At 39.6% G+C, this 17,794-nt stretch overlaps 1 protein-coding gene across 3 annotated transcripts in view; it reads right to left on the bottom strand.

Annotated features, from left to right (window-relative positions):
- Window positions 1–17,794, bottom strand: part of COBL (cordon-bleu WH2 repeat protein) — a 586,035-nt gene that overhangs the window by 56,565 nt on the left and 511,676 nt on the right. For all 3 annotated transcript variants that reach the window (XM_073630596.1, XM_073630595.1, XM_073630597.1), the window contains one exon: window positions 7,308–7,417. In XM_073630596.1, the coding sequence (XP_073486697.1) occupies window positions 7,308–7,417 (110 nt within the window). The remainder of the gene's footprint in view (window positions 1–7,307; window positions 7,418–17,794) is intronic.

Genomic DNA, 17,794 nt, shown 5'->3' with positions numbered 1-17,794 from the left:
TGGGCAAGCTCCAGGACAAAACAGGGGGAGAAACAGTCCTTCTCAAATTCCTGGGTAAACCAGCACTCCAGGAAGGAGACCGGGTCAGCACCTTCGACCCGTTCAAGCAGGCCCACCAAGCACAGGTTGTTCCAGCGTAAACGGTTCTCTAAATCGTCAACTTTATCCTCCAAGGATTGGATTTTGGTGCCATGGATTTTTAGAGCAGGTAGGTCCGGGCCGACAGTGTCTTCCAGATCACTGATACGGCACTCAGTGTCAGAGACCCAGTTCCTCATTTTGTGCATGTCCTGGCGCATTATGGTAATGTCCAGCTTTAGTTCCTCCATTTTGCTCATAATATCTGAATGGTTTACCTTGATTATTTTGAGGAGATCCAGCAAGGTGGGCCATCCTCTAGGCCATCATCACTGGGGGATGGATGGGCCGGCAGCGCCAGGGGAGCGGAGGTCCCGGGAGACGGCGGCAAAGAGGGATCAGGCTCTTCACCAAAGAGATCTGGCGTGGATGTCAAGGACGAGTGTGGCATGATGGAGCGGCGGCCATCATGGCAGGAGCGCGTGGTGATACTCATCCTGGCCAGGGCTGTTTCTTCCCCTTTCGCTTTCCCATCCACCAGAGTCCCACAGAAAGTATCACAAGGTCTTCCCCGAGTGTTTTGGAGGGGTTTTAGCCGATTCAAAGTGGCAGGTAAGGAGGATTACACAGGATTGTGCAGAGGGATCTCGGAGCTACTAAGAAAGACGTCTGCTCACATGCTGCGTCAGGCCACGCCCAGCACTCCATGACCTTAATGTGCTTCTACTTGAGCCACTCCTTTGTTGCCTTTGCAGTATGTTTTGGGCCATTGTCATGCTTGAAGATCCATCTACGACCCATCTTTAGGGTTCTGGCTGAGGGAAGATTCTCATCCAAGATTTTACAATACATGGCCCAATCCATTGGCCTCTCAATGCAGCAAAATCGGCCTGTACCTTTAGCAGAGAAACAGCCCCAAAGCATAATGTTTCCACCTCTGTGCTTGACTGATGGTTTTCTTAGGGTCATAGTCAGCATTTTTCATCCTCCAAACACGGTGAGTCGATTAATGCTAAAGAGCTAAATTTTGGTCTCATTTGACCATAGCACTTTCTCCCAATCCTTCTCTGAATCATTTAGATGTTCACTGGCAAACATCAGATGGGCCTGTACATGTGCCTTCTTGAGGAGGGGGACCTTGTGGGCGCTGCAGGATTTCAATCCATGGCGACGTATTGTGTTACCAATGGTTTGTTTGGTGACTGTGGTCCCAACTGCCTTGAGATCATTCACAAGCTCCTCCCCTGTAGTTCTGGGCTGATCCCTTACTTTTCTCATGATCATCCTTACCCCATGAGGCGAAATCTTGCATGAAGCTCCAGACCAAGGGCAATTGATGGTTATTTTGTATTTCTTTCATTTGCTACTAATCCCTCCAACAGTTGTCTCATTCTCACCAAGCTTCTTGCTGATGGTCTTGTAGCATATTCCAGTCATGTGCAGGTCTACAATCTTGTCCCTGATGTCTTTTGACAGGTCTTTGGTCTTGCCCATGGTGGTGAGGTTTGAATGGAAGAAAGCGATTCTGTGGAAAGGTGTCTTTTATAAAAATTATGAGTTGTCGTTAGGAGCACCTTCTTAAATTGACAGTACTAATTTGTGTACCACATGAGCACATACTGTAGCCAGCCTGTGGGAGCCAGAATTATTCTTGGTTTGTAGGGGGTCAAATTGGAGACATGAAGGAGTTTATGGATTCTACTTATTGATATCTTCACACAATCAGTGTCTATACAGTGCTCTATGCAATTAATCCTAACTTCTATGTCTATTTGGGTATCTGTTGACCTTGTCAGTTAGTAGGGTGTTTGTTTGTTATATGTGATTTTAACTTTTTTGTAATAAAGACTTTATATTTTTCTTAAATCACTGCCTCATGTTGTGCCGATAAAATTCGCTATGTTATGATTGAGTTTATAACTTATTCAATCCCTTTATACTTATCAATAATACCCATTCCCTCAATCTCCAACGGTAAACTCACTACAAACAAATACACACCCCCATTATTAACCATAAAAAACATAAATACCTAAAAGTTGTGAATTATTTATTAATTATTGATTAGTGGGTGAATCCCGAGATATCTGCATAAAGCTGTCACCCCGATTCCACCCTAATTCCTGTGTTCCCTTACGAAATATTTAGCCACATTTACACTACTCTATCCTAGTGAGAAAAAAAGGGGGGGACAAAAGAGAGAAGTGGAGGGGGGGTCAGGGACGAGCAGGGAATGACATAGGAAAGATACAGTCGGACAAAAACTGTGCCTCAAAATTCTCGGTTATCTTATTACCCTGCTCAAAAAGTTCCCCCTGTCCCACCCCCCTGACCTCTTGGAAAGTATTCTCCCTGGCCATATAACTCATATAGATTGAGAACTGTTTAAACGCAAGCCAACTTCTTCAAGTACTATGAAATCTTGATCCAGCATCATCTTGCAAATGTATTAATTCTTCCATTAACCTAGTTCTATCTACTTCCCTAAGCCAAGCCTTCATGGTTGGTATTTTCTTTACATTCCAATATTTTGGGATTAAAGCTTCCGCTGCATTTAACAAAAATTGAGTAATAACTATTCTATATTGTTTCCTTGATTCGCTTGTAGCATGAAACAAACATTGCCAGGGGTCTTGCTTAATGTTAACATTACTGATCTTCTTAATTAAAGCGGAGTTCCACCCAAAAGTGGAACTTCCGCTTATCTGATTCCTTCCCCCCTCTGGTCCCACATTTGGCACCTTTTGGGGGGGGGGAGCAGATACCTGTTTTTACAGGTACCCTGTGCCCACTTCCGGGAGACCAGACCACGGCAGCAGCTCAGTCCCTCTCCTCCTCCCCTCCCTTCTGCCGGGCCAGTGAAAGAGCGCAGTGCGCTTCACGCATGCGCAGTAGGGACCTGGCCGTGTAGCCGAAAGGCTACACGGCCGGGTTCCCTTACCCACAATGGCGGCAGCAGCACCCGACCAACCGATGGAAACATCAGCTGCGGTGCCCACATCGCTGGACTCCAGGACAGGTAAGTGTCCTAATGTTAAAAGTCAGCAGCTACAGTAAGTGTAGCTGCTGACTTTTAAGGGGTGGACGGAAATCTGCTTTAAGCTCAGCACTTATTCCAATATGGCTGAATCAGAGGACAACACCACCATATATGAGCGTGTGTTCCCTCGCCCCCACAATCTCTCCAACACAAAGATGATACATCTGAATTAATCTTATGTAGTTTTGATGGAACATAGTACCACTTTGTTAACAATTTATAATTCATTTCTTTTATCCTCTTATCCATTGAGGTAGAATGTTCAAAATCTATAACTTTACCTTTTAATACGTCTGGTAGAGATTGATTTAGTTTGTGCTCCCAGCTCTCCAAAAGACCTGATGACCCGGAATCAGGTGGGGAAATCAACATCATGTATGTACTAGATATCCCATGTCTGTTTATTCCCCCCTGGTCCACAAGTCTTTTCCATGGGCCGAGCTCACAAACAGAACGGAGGAGTTTTGGGAGGGCCTCCACAAAATGTTGGAGATGTCTGTATCTCCAAACATCCCAATGGCGAAGAGCCATACCTGTTACGGAATTCTGATAGTGAGCAAAAGACAATCCCATTCAGAACATCTTTTAATCTCAGGCAATCTGAGGAGGTCTATTTAACTTTCCTGGCAGTATAGTTATGTCAGATTTTTGCGTCTCAAAAGGTACACTGTTTCGCATGGAAATTTGGCGTTTCATGTTGTAGACCTGTAATTCTTAGGAATAACTCACTTAAATCTGTCCAAACAAGAGTCTAGTAGACATCCCGGGTATGATAAAGTTTGAAACACAAAATCATAAATTATAATATAATTAATAACTATAAATAATTATAACAAATAAAAATATAATAATAATGACATTTATTCAATAATGTAATCAAATCAAAAACACTGAAATTTGCTCAGTTGCAAAGTCAAAACCACTTTTGACGTAAAGGGACGCTTTTTGGTTGCCATGGACAATCTCAAGTTTCCAGGCAGAAAGAACATTATACAGTATATAATATATAACTGCATGCAGGGCACTGGACAAAGCATTAGGGACAAAAAGGATGTGAAATAATTTGATACAGTAATGTAATCTGTAAGATCACAGTGACCTGTATGTGTTTTTTTTGCACTTTTTGAATTTGGCGGCGGGCTCCATCCCTGTGCGTTGCATTGATAGAGCGAGCGGAGTACACAGCCCACGGACACAGTGGGGAGACATTGCAAGATCCTGGGGACAAGGTAAGTGACTTTCCCAGGATACTGCGATGCAATCCCGAGTGTGGCTTGGGGTTAGCGCTTTTGGTAATGAAAATTCACCCCGAGCCATACTGCCAGGGAGATTAAGGAACATATTGTTCTCCTTCCCTGACGGGAAGTAATTTATGGAGATAGGAAAATCCTGGACTGCTGCACTCCGTGAAAAAGCATCTTTATTGAAAACTGTAGATAAAATCCCAAAATGCAGACAAATAACAAAAAGTGGACACAATCAAATGGCTAACACGTTTCACATCAAATGATGCTTACTCATAGCTAATTTGATGAAAAACCAAATGTGTATATATAAAGGAAAAAAGGGAGGGGAAAAGATAAATCACCAATCCGTCATAATGGCAATTAGGTGGACACACCTACTACACAATTGGAGCTAAAAATCCCAAAGATGAGATGCACCTAAGAGTCCAAAACAACTATGATACCAATGCCAGGTATAATGAGAAACAAGTGGCATTAATAAAGCAAATACATAAAATGTATATGACCCATTACGGTGCACTCATGAATGGGATAAAGCAAAAAGACAACACAAAATACAAAAATACATATCACTCTGAAATATGCAAGATGTCAATTGCACTGTCTGACCGTTCAATAGATAACTCGAATTAACTATCAATTGATATGGGTTTGTCTATGAGCTAACGCTTTGACAATTGCTGTAGGTGCTGGCCCCACCACCTCTGGGGAGCTTCGGTGGGGGACACTTTTTTACGTGTGACTCTTTGTAAGCCGCATTGAGTGGATCCTTGTCCTCTTCTCACGTCTCGTTGTGGCGTGGTGGCGCGCAGAATGGTCTGTTGGCTGTGCGGGGAGGTTCTGACTGAGAGGTATTTCCAAATGCAGTGGTAATCATGTGCAGTGTGTCATATACATTTTTGCATACATTATATCTTGTTTTTAAACAAATTTGATACGTTATTATAAATCTTCTTTTTCTTAGCAAACTCATCCTCTGAAGAGACCCCACACATCATGGGTCGAAACGCGTCAGTCACTCTTAGGTGCATCTCATCTTTGGGATTTTTAGCTCCAATTGTGTAGTAGGTGTGTCCACCTAATTGCCCGTTACGACGGATTGGTGATTTATCTTTTCCCCTCACTTTTTTTCCTTTATACATACACATTTGGTTTTTCATCAAATTAGCCAAGAGTAAGCATCATTTGATGTGAAACACGTTAGCCATTTGATTCCCGCTGTGTCCACTTTTTGTTATTTGTCTGCATTTTGGGATTTTATCTACAGTTTTCAATAAAGATGCTTTTTCATGGAGTGCAGCAGTCCAGGATTTTCCTATCTCCATAGACTTGTGCATAGCCAGCACCCAGAAGTTTGCAGTAGGGCGGGAGTATCCACCAAAGCACGGAGGCTTACAGAGCGGCATCTTCTTTTCACTTCTTATTACCAGGAAGTAATTTATACCTGAGAGAGGCATTAAAGAACTATTATATTGCCAAGACATACTTTTGAGTAAATTATCCCAGGATCTTAAAGTCTCCATTGCAATTGAGGCCAAATCCCTAACAAGACTTCTATGAATGCCTTATATTTTGCTCCAGTTGCACCCATTTTTTCTGGGAAGTACCATGAACACAATCGATTATTCTCCACAACACTGCAGCTTCATGATACTTCCAGAAACCTAGAAGAAGCTGCTCCCCTGTAGACCTTGGTTTAGCCAGTGTCTTATAAGCAATGCACGGGCCTCTATGTGTCTTCATTTTGTATCATTGGTTAATATACTGTCTTTATGCTGATGTGGTTATTTACATGGGAAGGTGTATAGGGTTGCTGACTGTGTATTTGTAATAAGATTCATCCAGTATGTTTTTAAACATTGGGATTATTTACCTGAGTTTTAAGAACATGGCATATCTATTGTTTTCTGAGGAAAGTATAATTTAAAAGTCCCACCATTCATTTTTTGTTATTTGTGACACTTTATGCTGAGGCTATCCATTATACCTACTCTTGGTTTACATTTACTATTTTCTTTGATGATGCCTAACAATGTGAATGGATGAGCACAGGATCCAATAGTGTTCACAGGAACCAACAGTCAGAAGATAATGGTTTCTCACATCTATAATGCTGCCGTAATATCATTAGGGTTAAGTGACTTGTTGTAGGACTTGTGAGGAATACTTATGTCTCGACTTAGACCCTAAAGTGGAACTTTAGGCTGCATAAAAAAAAAGTAGGCTGGTACAAAAGTGCTAGAGCGGGGGGGAGTCACAAAAACTGAACTTTCCCTTTTGGGTGAAATTCCGCTTTAATGTTGGCGTCGCTCTCAAAGCTAGTTTGGTGATGTCCTGGCCATTGTGATTGGATGCTAGTGGAAATTGCAGTAGGCAATTGGTAGCCCAAAAGATTTGGAAATAAACAGAGGAACTCCTGTGGATAAAGGATGAAAATATATTTATTTGGGCAACGTGATTAAAACACCGCTGAAGTTGCATTGCATATTGTCTTATCACCAAGAAATGTGTTGACGGTGTTTCAATATGGTTGCTATTAAACATATAACCTTTTACATGGAGGAAATCACAGTCTATGTCATCTTACCTACATAAACAAAAACAAATGCATTACAATCCTGAATCAATGAATAAATGCATATATCTAAAAGGCATGTAAGTCTGTGATGTCCTGTCCACCTCATTTCACTCATTCAAATATCTGGATGTCCAGTTCCGCTGTGCAATTTATTAAAAGCACTTTTATTTCTTTCATGCTAACACCAGTATCCAATGTGTACAATATACAAAATGCTAAATATTTTATAGGATTCATATGTTTGTAAGTGAAGAGTAAAGCAATATGTGTCAAAATATGTCAAATGAAGAAGTAGTTCCAACATTATCTTTCTTTGCAGTTTTTTCAAACAAATCATTACAAAATTTAACATAACAAATATTACCTTCTGAATCTTCATCTAGTTCTGCCAGTGTATCTTGGAACTGTGTAGTGATGAAAATATCCTCGTCACCATTTCGGACTGATGTCACTTCATCTTCTATTCGAGTTGAACTTGAAAAAAGAAAAAAGTACATTAGTACATTTTTTTCCCATGCATGTATCACTCTTTTCTGATTCATGTAACATATTGTATTAATTTACTTATTATGCCATTGTAGAATATACTTTTGCCCCTAGAACCATTGAGCAGACTTTCACTTAATCTTGGACCCTCTGAGCTATAGGAACCTACTATAGCTTAGTCATCTGTTTTGGATGGACCTAAAAGTGTTCATCAGTTTAAAAACTTCACTGTTTTACTCAAACAAAAAAGTAAAATCCGAGGAGGATAAAACACTGGGAGAATATTTCTGAAATCTTTAGGGAGCTTTAAATAGAAAGAACATAAATTATAATAACTGACTTCACATCAGACAGTACATAAACATTTTCTCATGTGTCAGGCACATAAGGAGGGATAAGGAAACATTTCTCTCCGATAATGAATTCCTGACATGCTGCGCATTTCTTCTAGTAGCAAATTTAACACTGTAGTTAATTGTATTGTTGCCAACATATACAATTCCCCTGCATAATACAAACTAGAAAACTTGAGTAAAGTGGTTTGTCAAGGAAGTAACAGCTACATTGTAAAAGTCTCATGGTGGTTACACAGGCCGGCTAGTTTATTTGTGCCAACACTGTCTGCAGAAAAATATTTTTTTATTTAATATATTTACGTATTATAGATGTGATTAAAACATTTGCCTAGCAGCAGTCACTTATAAATGAAGGTAATACTATTATGATGAAAAAAGGACAAAAAGTCAATATTTTGAAAATGTAAGATACAGTACACACGGGCCGAATGTTGGTTAGTTTCTATTGAACCGGCTGATGCCGCTTGACATTCGGCCCATGTGTACTAGGCTTTAGCTGCAAAATGTCTTCAACATTTCACTTCAAGTCTAATTGGATGTGACTAACTACTACTAGTTATATCATGACTTGGATAAATGTGAACCTTCACAAAAATTCAGTTGGCCAGCCTGAACCAGACAAAAAGCAGACATGGTCTTTAATTTCAAAGTTTAACTCGCCACTATTTCTTCTAATGCCGTGTACACACAAGTGGACTGTACGACAGAAAAAGTCAGACGCAAGCTTTTCATCGTATATACCGATCGTGTGTAGGCCTCATCAGACCTTTTTTTCGAAAAATCTGATGGACCTAGAAATAGAACATGCTCTAAATCTTTCCGACTGACCCAATTCCTATCAGGAAAACCGATCGTGTGTATGCTGGTCCGATGGACCATAAAAGACACATGCTCTGAAGCAAGTACGAGATGGAAGCTATTGGCTACTGGCTATTGAACTTCCTTTTTCTAGTCCCCTCATAAGTGTTGTAGGTCACCGCGTTTTGGACGGTCGGACTGTGGTCAGACTCGGGTTGATTGTGTGTAGGCAAGACCGCTTGAATGGAATTCCATCTGAGTTACGTCAGAGAAACCGTCGGAGTTTATTACAACGGCTAAACCGGTCATGTGTACGCGGCATTAAGGACACTTATTACTGTTGCTTTGCTTAACAGTGTACAAACAATACTAATGTACCATTACAACTGTGGAGTGAAACAAAAGGTTCCACAGAACTGTGTATATCCAATTAATTGTACAATGAATTTTTTAATTAACTGAATTGGTAGCATGTACCTAAAGCAGCAGCATGTACAACCTCATGTATGTAACATACTATACAAATTTGGTTTAAAAAGATAAAGTCCAAGCAAATATAAAACACTAATAAAAATACGGCTGATATAAGTACTTCTAATCTGTCTTCAGATAATTCCAAATATAATTTTCTGTCCCGTAAAAATCAGAAGGAAGGTCTGCACTAGGGATGAGGTTTGTGTTTACCATGATTTTGTAGCAAATCTGCAAGATTGAAAGTTGCAAGCAACTGCAAATTTATGTGTGATTTTCCTGTGTTTGACCCATTTTGTAATACTTTAACTACTTGGGTAATAGCTTGCATTTCCCCTTCTTACCAGGCCATTTTCAGTTTCCAGTGCTGTGATATTTTGACTGACAATTACTTTGTCATGGAACACTGTAACCAAGTTATATCATTATATAATTTAATAACCATTGAGGAAAAAAAGACCACATGAAACATTGAAAAAAAAATGTGTTTCTCCTACTTTCTTTTAAAATAAAAATTCTAGAACAGTACAAAAACCCCTAAAATGCCCAGTTTTTTTGGAAGGTAGACACACCAAGATGATCTGATTTTTTTCCATAATTTTTGGGAAATTAAGAAACATGCTGGTATTGAAATTACTAAAACATGGAGCTAGGTACTGATGCACTACATTGTCATATACAATGGGAGGATGGAAATGAGGGGTTAATGTGCAGATGTGCAGGATAAGGCAGGTGAAGGGTTAATATATAGGTCACTGAAGAGACAATATGGAGTTTAGATGTTCAGGAGAGGTGGGAATGGGCTAAAAAGGTTCAAATTTTTAGTTGCATCTGCTGCAGATGTGTTGTCTACACTGATCGGGAACTAATGAATGATTGTTATGTAAGAAAATGGAGGGCTCACATACAGTGGGGACGGAAAGTATTTAGACCCCCTTAAATTTTTCACTCTTTGTTATATTGTAGCCATTTGCTAAAATCATTTAAGTTCATTTTTTCCTCATTAATGTACACACAGCACTCTATATTGACAGAAAAACACAGAATTGTTGACATTTTTGCAGATTTATTAAAAAAGAAAAACTGAAATATCACATGGTCCTAAGTATTCAGACCCTTTGCTCAGTATTTAGTAGAAGCACCCTTTTGATCTAATACAGCCATGAGTCTTTTTGGGAAAGATATAACATATTTTTCAAACCTGGATTTGGGGATCCTCTGCCATTCCTCCTTGCAGATCCTCTCCAGTTCTGTCAGGTTGGATGGTAAACGTTGGTGGACAGCCATTTTTAGGTCTATCCAGAGAAGCTCAATTGGGTTTAAGTCAGGGCTCTGGCTGGGCCATTCAAGAACAGTCATGGAGTTGTTGTGAAGCCACTCCTTCGTTATTTTAGCCATGTGCTTAGGGTCATTGTCTTGTTGAAAAGTAAACCTTCGGCCCAGTCTGAGGTCCTGAGCACTCTGGAGAAGGTTTTCATCCAGGATATCCCTGTACTTGGCCACATTCATCTTTCCCTCGATTGCAACCAGTCCTCCTGTCCCTGCAGCTGAAAAACACCCCCAGAACATGATGCTGCCACCACCATACTTCACTGTTGGGACTGTATTGGACAGGTGATGAAAAGTGTCTGGTTTTCTCCACACATACCACTTAGAATTAAGGCCAAAAAGTTCTATCTTGGTCTCATCAGACCAAAGAATCTTATTTCTCACCATCTTGGAGTCCTTCAGGTGTTTATTAGCAAACTCCATGCGGGCTTTCATGTGTCTTGCACTGAGGAGAGGCTTCTCTCCCACTCTCCCAAAAAGCCCCGACTGGTGGAGGGCTGCAGTAATGGTTGACTTTTTACAACTTTCTTCCATCTCACGACTGCATCTCTGGAGCTCAGCCACAGTGATCTTTGGGTTCTTCTATACCTCTCTCACCAAGGCTCTTCTCCCCGATAGCTCAGCTTGGCCAGATGGCCAGCTCTAGGAAGGGTTCTGGTCGTCCCAAACGTCTTCCATTTAAGGATTATGAAGGCCACTTTGCTCTTAGGAACCTTAAGTGCAGCAGAATTTTTTTGTAACCTTGGCCAGATCTGTGCCTTGCCATAATTCTGTCTCTGAGCTCTTCAGGCAGTTCCTTTGACCTCATGATTCTCATTTGCTCTGACATGCACTGTGAGCTGTAAGGTCTTATATAGACAGGTGTGTGGCTTTCCTAATCAAGTCCAATCAGTATAATCAAACACAGTGGGACTCAAATGAAGGTGTAGAACCATCTCAAGGATGATCAGAAGAAACGGACAGCACCTGAGTTAAATATATGAGTGTCACAACAAAGGGTCTGAATATTTAGGACCATGTGATATTTCAGTTTTTCTTTTTTAATAAATCTGCAAAAATGTCAACAATTCTGTTTTTTTCTGTCAATATGGGGTGCTGTGTGTACATTAAAAAATTAACTTAAATGATTTTAACAAATGGCTGCAATATAAAAAAGAGTGAAAAATTTAAGGGGGTCTGAATACTTTCCATCCTCCAATGTATGTAAACATTACACAATTAACATCTATAAGCTCTGTGACTGGTCTCTCTTTGAACAATTACAGCTATCCCAAGGTACAGAGCTGCTCGGACCGACTCTGTAAACAGTGTCTATGAACCAAGTGCTTATAAATAGCACTGCAAAAATACCACTTTGCTGTTTAAAGAGATACAGCAGTAGGTAAGTGGTTACATTTTCTCCCAGGTCAAATTGTAACAGGCTTGGTTTACAATGTTAATTTGTTTTCTTTTCTGTTATAAAATATATTTCTTTTTTCATGCTGGGAAACAGGAATGTAGTTGAAGCACACTGCTCTTTAAGGTCAATTTCTACAAAATACTATACAACAAAGCACTGTTTTGGCTTCAAAATTCAGCACATTTCATAAACACAATTTAACATTCCATTTCATGCAAGTCTGGACTTAGAAGGAAACCACAGAAAATGATGTCTTACTTCTTACAGGACAACCACCGCATGGTTATCTTATTATGCATCTTTAGTTGCCTATTTTGGAATAACGTATGCTTTATTCTGTTATCAAGTTCAACATATGAAGTAGCAGTGACTGGATTTTCTTACTATCATTTTCAGCAACTATCTGTGAAACATTAACCTCTTCTGCATTGTAGGAACTTTTGGCTGAAAGGAGGCCCTAAAATCCTCGGATTAAACTATGATTGTGGCTTATTTAAAGTGCGACTAAAGGCTCCTGCATGACAGTTTAAACAAGTATCAAATCCAGTTACTATGGGATGCACAAGCCTCATAAAGTAAACAGAAAACTTCATTACTTTCCCTATTGAGCCATATTATTCTTTTGCATACCACATTCTACCTCTGCCAGACACTATAGGGCAGATTTCCTAAAACTGGTGCGCACAGAATCTGGTGCAGCAGTGCATAGTAACCAATCAGCTTCTAGGTTTTAATTAAACAAGCTGATTGGTTACTATGCAGAATTGCACTAGATTCTGTGTGCACCAGTTTTAGCAAATCCCCCCCTATATGTCACAGTGGGAGGGTTTCAGCAACAGAGGCAATTCTGTGCTGTCACTCTAGAAAGCAGTGGGCCAGACTAGGTTTGGTCAAGTGGTTACTGACAATCTACAGGCTTGTGAATCAGAAATGTGCAACATGCATTTTAGGCATAGCCTATAAAAGAGTGGAAACGCTATTCTGAATGCAGAAGCAGTGCAGCATTGTTGCAGCACCATCACAGAAAACTTCATTAGGTGGACATCACTGTCATCATCAACAAATATTTGTGGGAATTTGCAGGAGGACTAAGAGAAATCTGTAAATGCATATATATTTAAAGTGGTTGTAAACTCAAAAAAAACAAACAAACAAAAAAACAAAACCTGCAAAACAAGGGCATATTGAGCTAGTATGCAGAGTATACTAGCTCATTATGTATTACTTACCTTAGATCGAAGCCCCCACAGCAGTCCTAGTTCACTGCTCTGGCCGGCGACATGGCTCCCAGAGTTACTTCCAGGTATCGCAGGCTCTGGCGCTGTGACTGGACGGAGCCGTGATGACATCACTTTTGCACATGCGCGCGGGAGCCGCCTGTAACGACGGCACAGTCTAATTGAAGCAACGGCATGTACGTGCCGTTGCTTCAGTACGCATGTGCCGATGACATCGGCACGTGCAAATACAGGGCATGTCTCCTAAAACGTTCAGGTTTAGGAGATATCAATGCTAGCTACAGGTAAGCCTTATTATAGGCTTACCTGTAGCAAAAAGTGTGTTGTAGGGGTTTACAACCACTTTAAGACATCAACACATTTTTTAATGGGAGGTAGGGATGGTCCCGATGTGCGAGTCGAGCACAAGTTCTATCTGAACATCGGGTGTTCCTTTGTTCGCAGAAGAACCAAACATATGGGGCATTCGCGACAAATTTGAGCGCTGTGGAGCGCCCCATAATCTACTGCGAGGTCGCAGTGCATTGACGGCTGCTGTTCGGCCAAAGCATGCATCTAACCTGCTTGCTTTGGCCAATCACAGCACAATCTGCTGTAAGAGCCATGGCGTGCAGGCAGTTTAGTATATATAAGAAGGCCAGTATGGTGGCCTAAATTTATGGGAGGAGTCCGGGTGAGTATTTAAGGAGCTCACTCATCTGTGATCTTTCTCAGTTCCTGTGCGTGATTCGTTATGTCACTAGGCCGACTCTTCCAACTCATTCGGTGATTGTAAGTTGGGTGTCCAAACTTCCAGAGGCTTTCGGTTCTCCATTCGTGGTTTTTCGTAGATCAAGTCTTGCTCAGCTGTCGCATGTAGGATTCGTATATCATTTCTTCATTTCACGTATCGTCGTTTAGGTACCTCGTATCATCGAGGCCCCACAGTGGAACTTACCAATCATTTACAAAGTCTTATTTAGCCTCGTGCAAACCACAAACTCGTGGCTCGGTTTGTCAAGCACAAACCTCAAGCCGTTTTATTCTTGTTCTTCGTTATCACATGCTACGAAGCCAGCCCTTTTTCACTTAAACACTGTCTATCACTTCAGTTATTTTAGTTTGCATACCCCCCAGGCCGTTCCGAGTCAAGTCGCATCAGCAACTCACCGATCCGTGTCCACTTATTTGCAGTCATTCCATCTCATTCCATGCTCCACAGTCCGGTTCGTTGTCAGTCGCAAATTGCGGCACACCGATTCGTGCCTCTGTCATAGCAAATCATTTCATTCATTACATTTCGTATACCCTTCACTCGATTCAAATCCAGTCACATCTGCGACGTACCGATTCATGTCGGCTCGTGTTAGTCATTCTTATCTCATTTCATTCCATGCTCCACAGCCCGGTTCATTGTCAGTCGCAAATTTTGGCACACCGATTCATGCCTCTGTCATGGCAAATCATTTAATTTGTTACATTTCGCATACCCTTCACTCCGATTCGAATCTAGTCGTATCTGCCACGCACTGATTCATTTAGCTTGTCCTAGTCATTCCGTCTCATGCAATTTCATGCTCCACAGTCCGGTTCGTTGTCAGACACAAATTGTGGCACAACAGTTCGTGCCTCTGTCATGACAAATCAATTATTTCGTTACATTTTGCATACCCTTCACTCTGATTCAAATCCAGTCGCATCTGCGATGCACCGATTTATATTAGCTTGTGATAGTAATTTAGTTTCTTCCCATTCCATTTTCATAGTCCGGTTCACTGTCAGTCACAATGGCGGCACACCGATTCGTGCCTCTGTCATTCGTGCCTCTGTCACGGCAATCATTCCATTCATACCACATACCCCACACTCTGATTGAAATCCAGTCGCACCAGCAATGCACCGATTAGTGTCAAATTGTGTTAGTCATTTCACCTCGGATTTATTCAATGCTCTCATTTCATCCCATGCTCCATAGTCCGGTTCGCTGTCAGCCGCAATTTCGGCACACTGATTCGTGCCTCTGTCATGGCAGTCATTTTGGTCATTACATTTCATATACCCCACACTCCGATCTGGATCCAGTCACTTAGAAGCACTTAAATTTGTGTCGGCTTCATTTGGTCATTTCATTTTTTCTCCACTTCATCCCATATTCCAGAGTTCGGTTCAATGTCAGTCACAATTACGGCACCCCGATTCGTGTCACTGTAATGCCCTGTACACACGGTCGGACATTGATCGGACATTCCAACAACAAAATCCATGGATTTTTTCCGACGGATGTTGGCTCAAACTTGTCTTGCATACACACGGTCACACAAAGTTGTCGGAAAATCCGATCGTTCTAAACGCGGTGACGTAAAACATGTACGTCGGGACTATAAACGGGGCAGTAGCCAATAGCTTTCGTCTGTTAATTTATTCTGAGCATGCGTGGCACTTTGTGTGTCGGATTTGTGTACACACGATCGGAATTTCCGACAACGGATTTTGTTGTCGGAAAATTTTATAGCAAGCTCTCAAACTTTGTGTGTCAGAAATTCCGATGGAAAATGTGTGATGGAGCCCACACACGGTTGGAATTTCTGACAACAAGGTCCTATCACACATTTTTCATCGGAAAATCTGACATGTGCACTGCGTTTCGTTCCGAATCGAAATTCGGACGAATTTTTCATTATTCGGAAATTCGGATGCATCCGAATTTCCGAATTACAAAAGTAACAAATTTAAATGAATCCGAAAAAAACGAACGAATTTGAAAACAAATTCAAAAACAAATTCGAATCGAATTAGAAAAAATAGAAAACTATTTTCTAAAAATTACAACAAAATAGAATATAAAATAATAAAGCAATAGAATATATATATCTGTATATATCTATATCTATATCTATATAGATATAGATATATATATATATATATATGTATATATATATATATATATATATATATATATATATATATATATATATAGAGAGAGAGAGAGAGAGAGAGAGAGAGATAGATAGATATATATATATGTATCTATCTATCTCTCTCTCTCTTTGAATTTGAATAGAAAAGATTAGAATAGAAAATAATAGAAAAGAATAGACTAGAAAAACAATAGAACAGAACAGAATATAATATAATATATATATTTTATTCTATTCTGTTCTATTGTTTTTCTAGTCTATTCTTTTCAACACCATTCTAATGTTTTCTATTCAAATTCATATTATATACGAAATTCGAATATATATATAATATTTTTTTCTGTTCTATTGTTTTTCTATTCTAATCTTTTCTATTTGAATTCGAATTCATTCTATACAAAATTCAAATTTTGGAAGATGTTATATATATATATATATATATATATATATATATATATATATATATATATATATATATATATATATATATATATAATATTTTTTCTATGCTGGCCTATTGTTTTTCTATGCTATTCTCCATTATTTTCTATTTTATTCTAATCTTTTCTATTTGAATGCAACTTCATTCTATACGAAATTCAAATTTCGGAAAATGGTTATCTAGAAATAAAATGAAATTGAATTCTAATAGAAAAGACTAGAATAGAAAAAACAATAGAACAGAAAAAAATATAATATATATACATTGGAATATATATATATATATATATATATATATATATATATATATATATATATATATATATAAAACCATCTTCTGAAATTGAAATTTGGTACAGAATGAATTCGAATAGAAAAGATTAGAATAGAATAGAAAATAATAGACAAGAATAGCATAGAAAAACAATAGAACAGAATAGAAAAAAAGGCTTAAACTCACCTAAAAAGAGATGGGTAACATTACGAGAATTAGAAAGAAGCACGGCCGGAATCATTTTCTTACGGGAGACACACATTACTCAGGACTCAAATGTCAAACTATATCCCAACGTGGTATTACGGAGATTCACCAATCAGAAAGGCTAAAGGAGTCGCAATTGGAATTAGGAAAAACATCTGTTTTGTAGTAGAGAAGAGAAAAGTCGATCCAGAAGGACGCTTCCTCTTCCTTATAGGGACAATATGGGGTGGGGTACAAAATATACGCTAGCCAATGTTTACTGTCCCAACAAAAACCCCAAAAACTATCTGGTGGAAGTGTTAAAAGACCTGACAGAGTTTAAACAGGGTAAATTAATACTGACTGGAGGCTTCCCCATGGACCACAAACTAGACAGTACATCAGTTGCGCCGGACAGAGAAATATCACAACTAAGGAAGAGCAAAAAGAAACTATTCGAATATCAACTGTTAGACGCATGGTGGGTGCAACATCTGAGTACAAAAGATTATACATATTATTTTACAGTACACGGAACGTACTCAAGATTGGACTATATCATGGTGGAACATAGAAGCCTTGAGGAGTTAAAAGAAACATCAATAGGAGTAACAACAATATTTGACCACTCCCCAGCAATGTTGAAGATGAGAATACAGGGGGAACCTATGGGGCGAGGTACATGGAGAATCAACGAAGATTTATTAGATGACAGTGATATCGAAAAAACTATAACAGAAGAGATCGAAAAATACTTCCTGGAGAATGACACCCCTGACCTGTCAAAAGCAACTCTATGGAAGGCACATAAATCCATTATTAGGGGCAAATTAATTTCGATCGGGAAAGGAAAAAAGAAGGAAAGAAATGAAGACATGATGCGAACCATAAAAGAAATCCATAATCTGGAACAAAGACCTAAAAAATTGTCTGAAAAAGAAATCTACCGAACCCTAACCCTAAAAAGAGAACAATT

Source organism: Aquarana catesbeiana, linkage group LG05, assembly GCF_042186555.1.
Source record: "Aquarana catesbeiana isolate 2022-GZ linkage group LG05, ASM4218655v1, whole genome shotgun sequence".
NCBI classification, from domain to species: Eukaryota; Metazoa; Chordata; class Amphibia; order Anura; family Ranidae; genus Aquarana; species Aquarana catesbeiana.
Note: the sequence above shows the minus strand (reverse complement) of the source record. Positions and strands in the feature narration are given on the sequence as shown.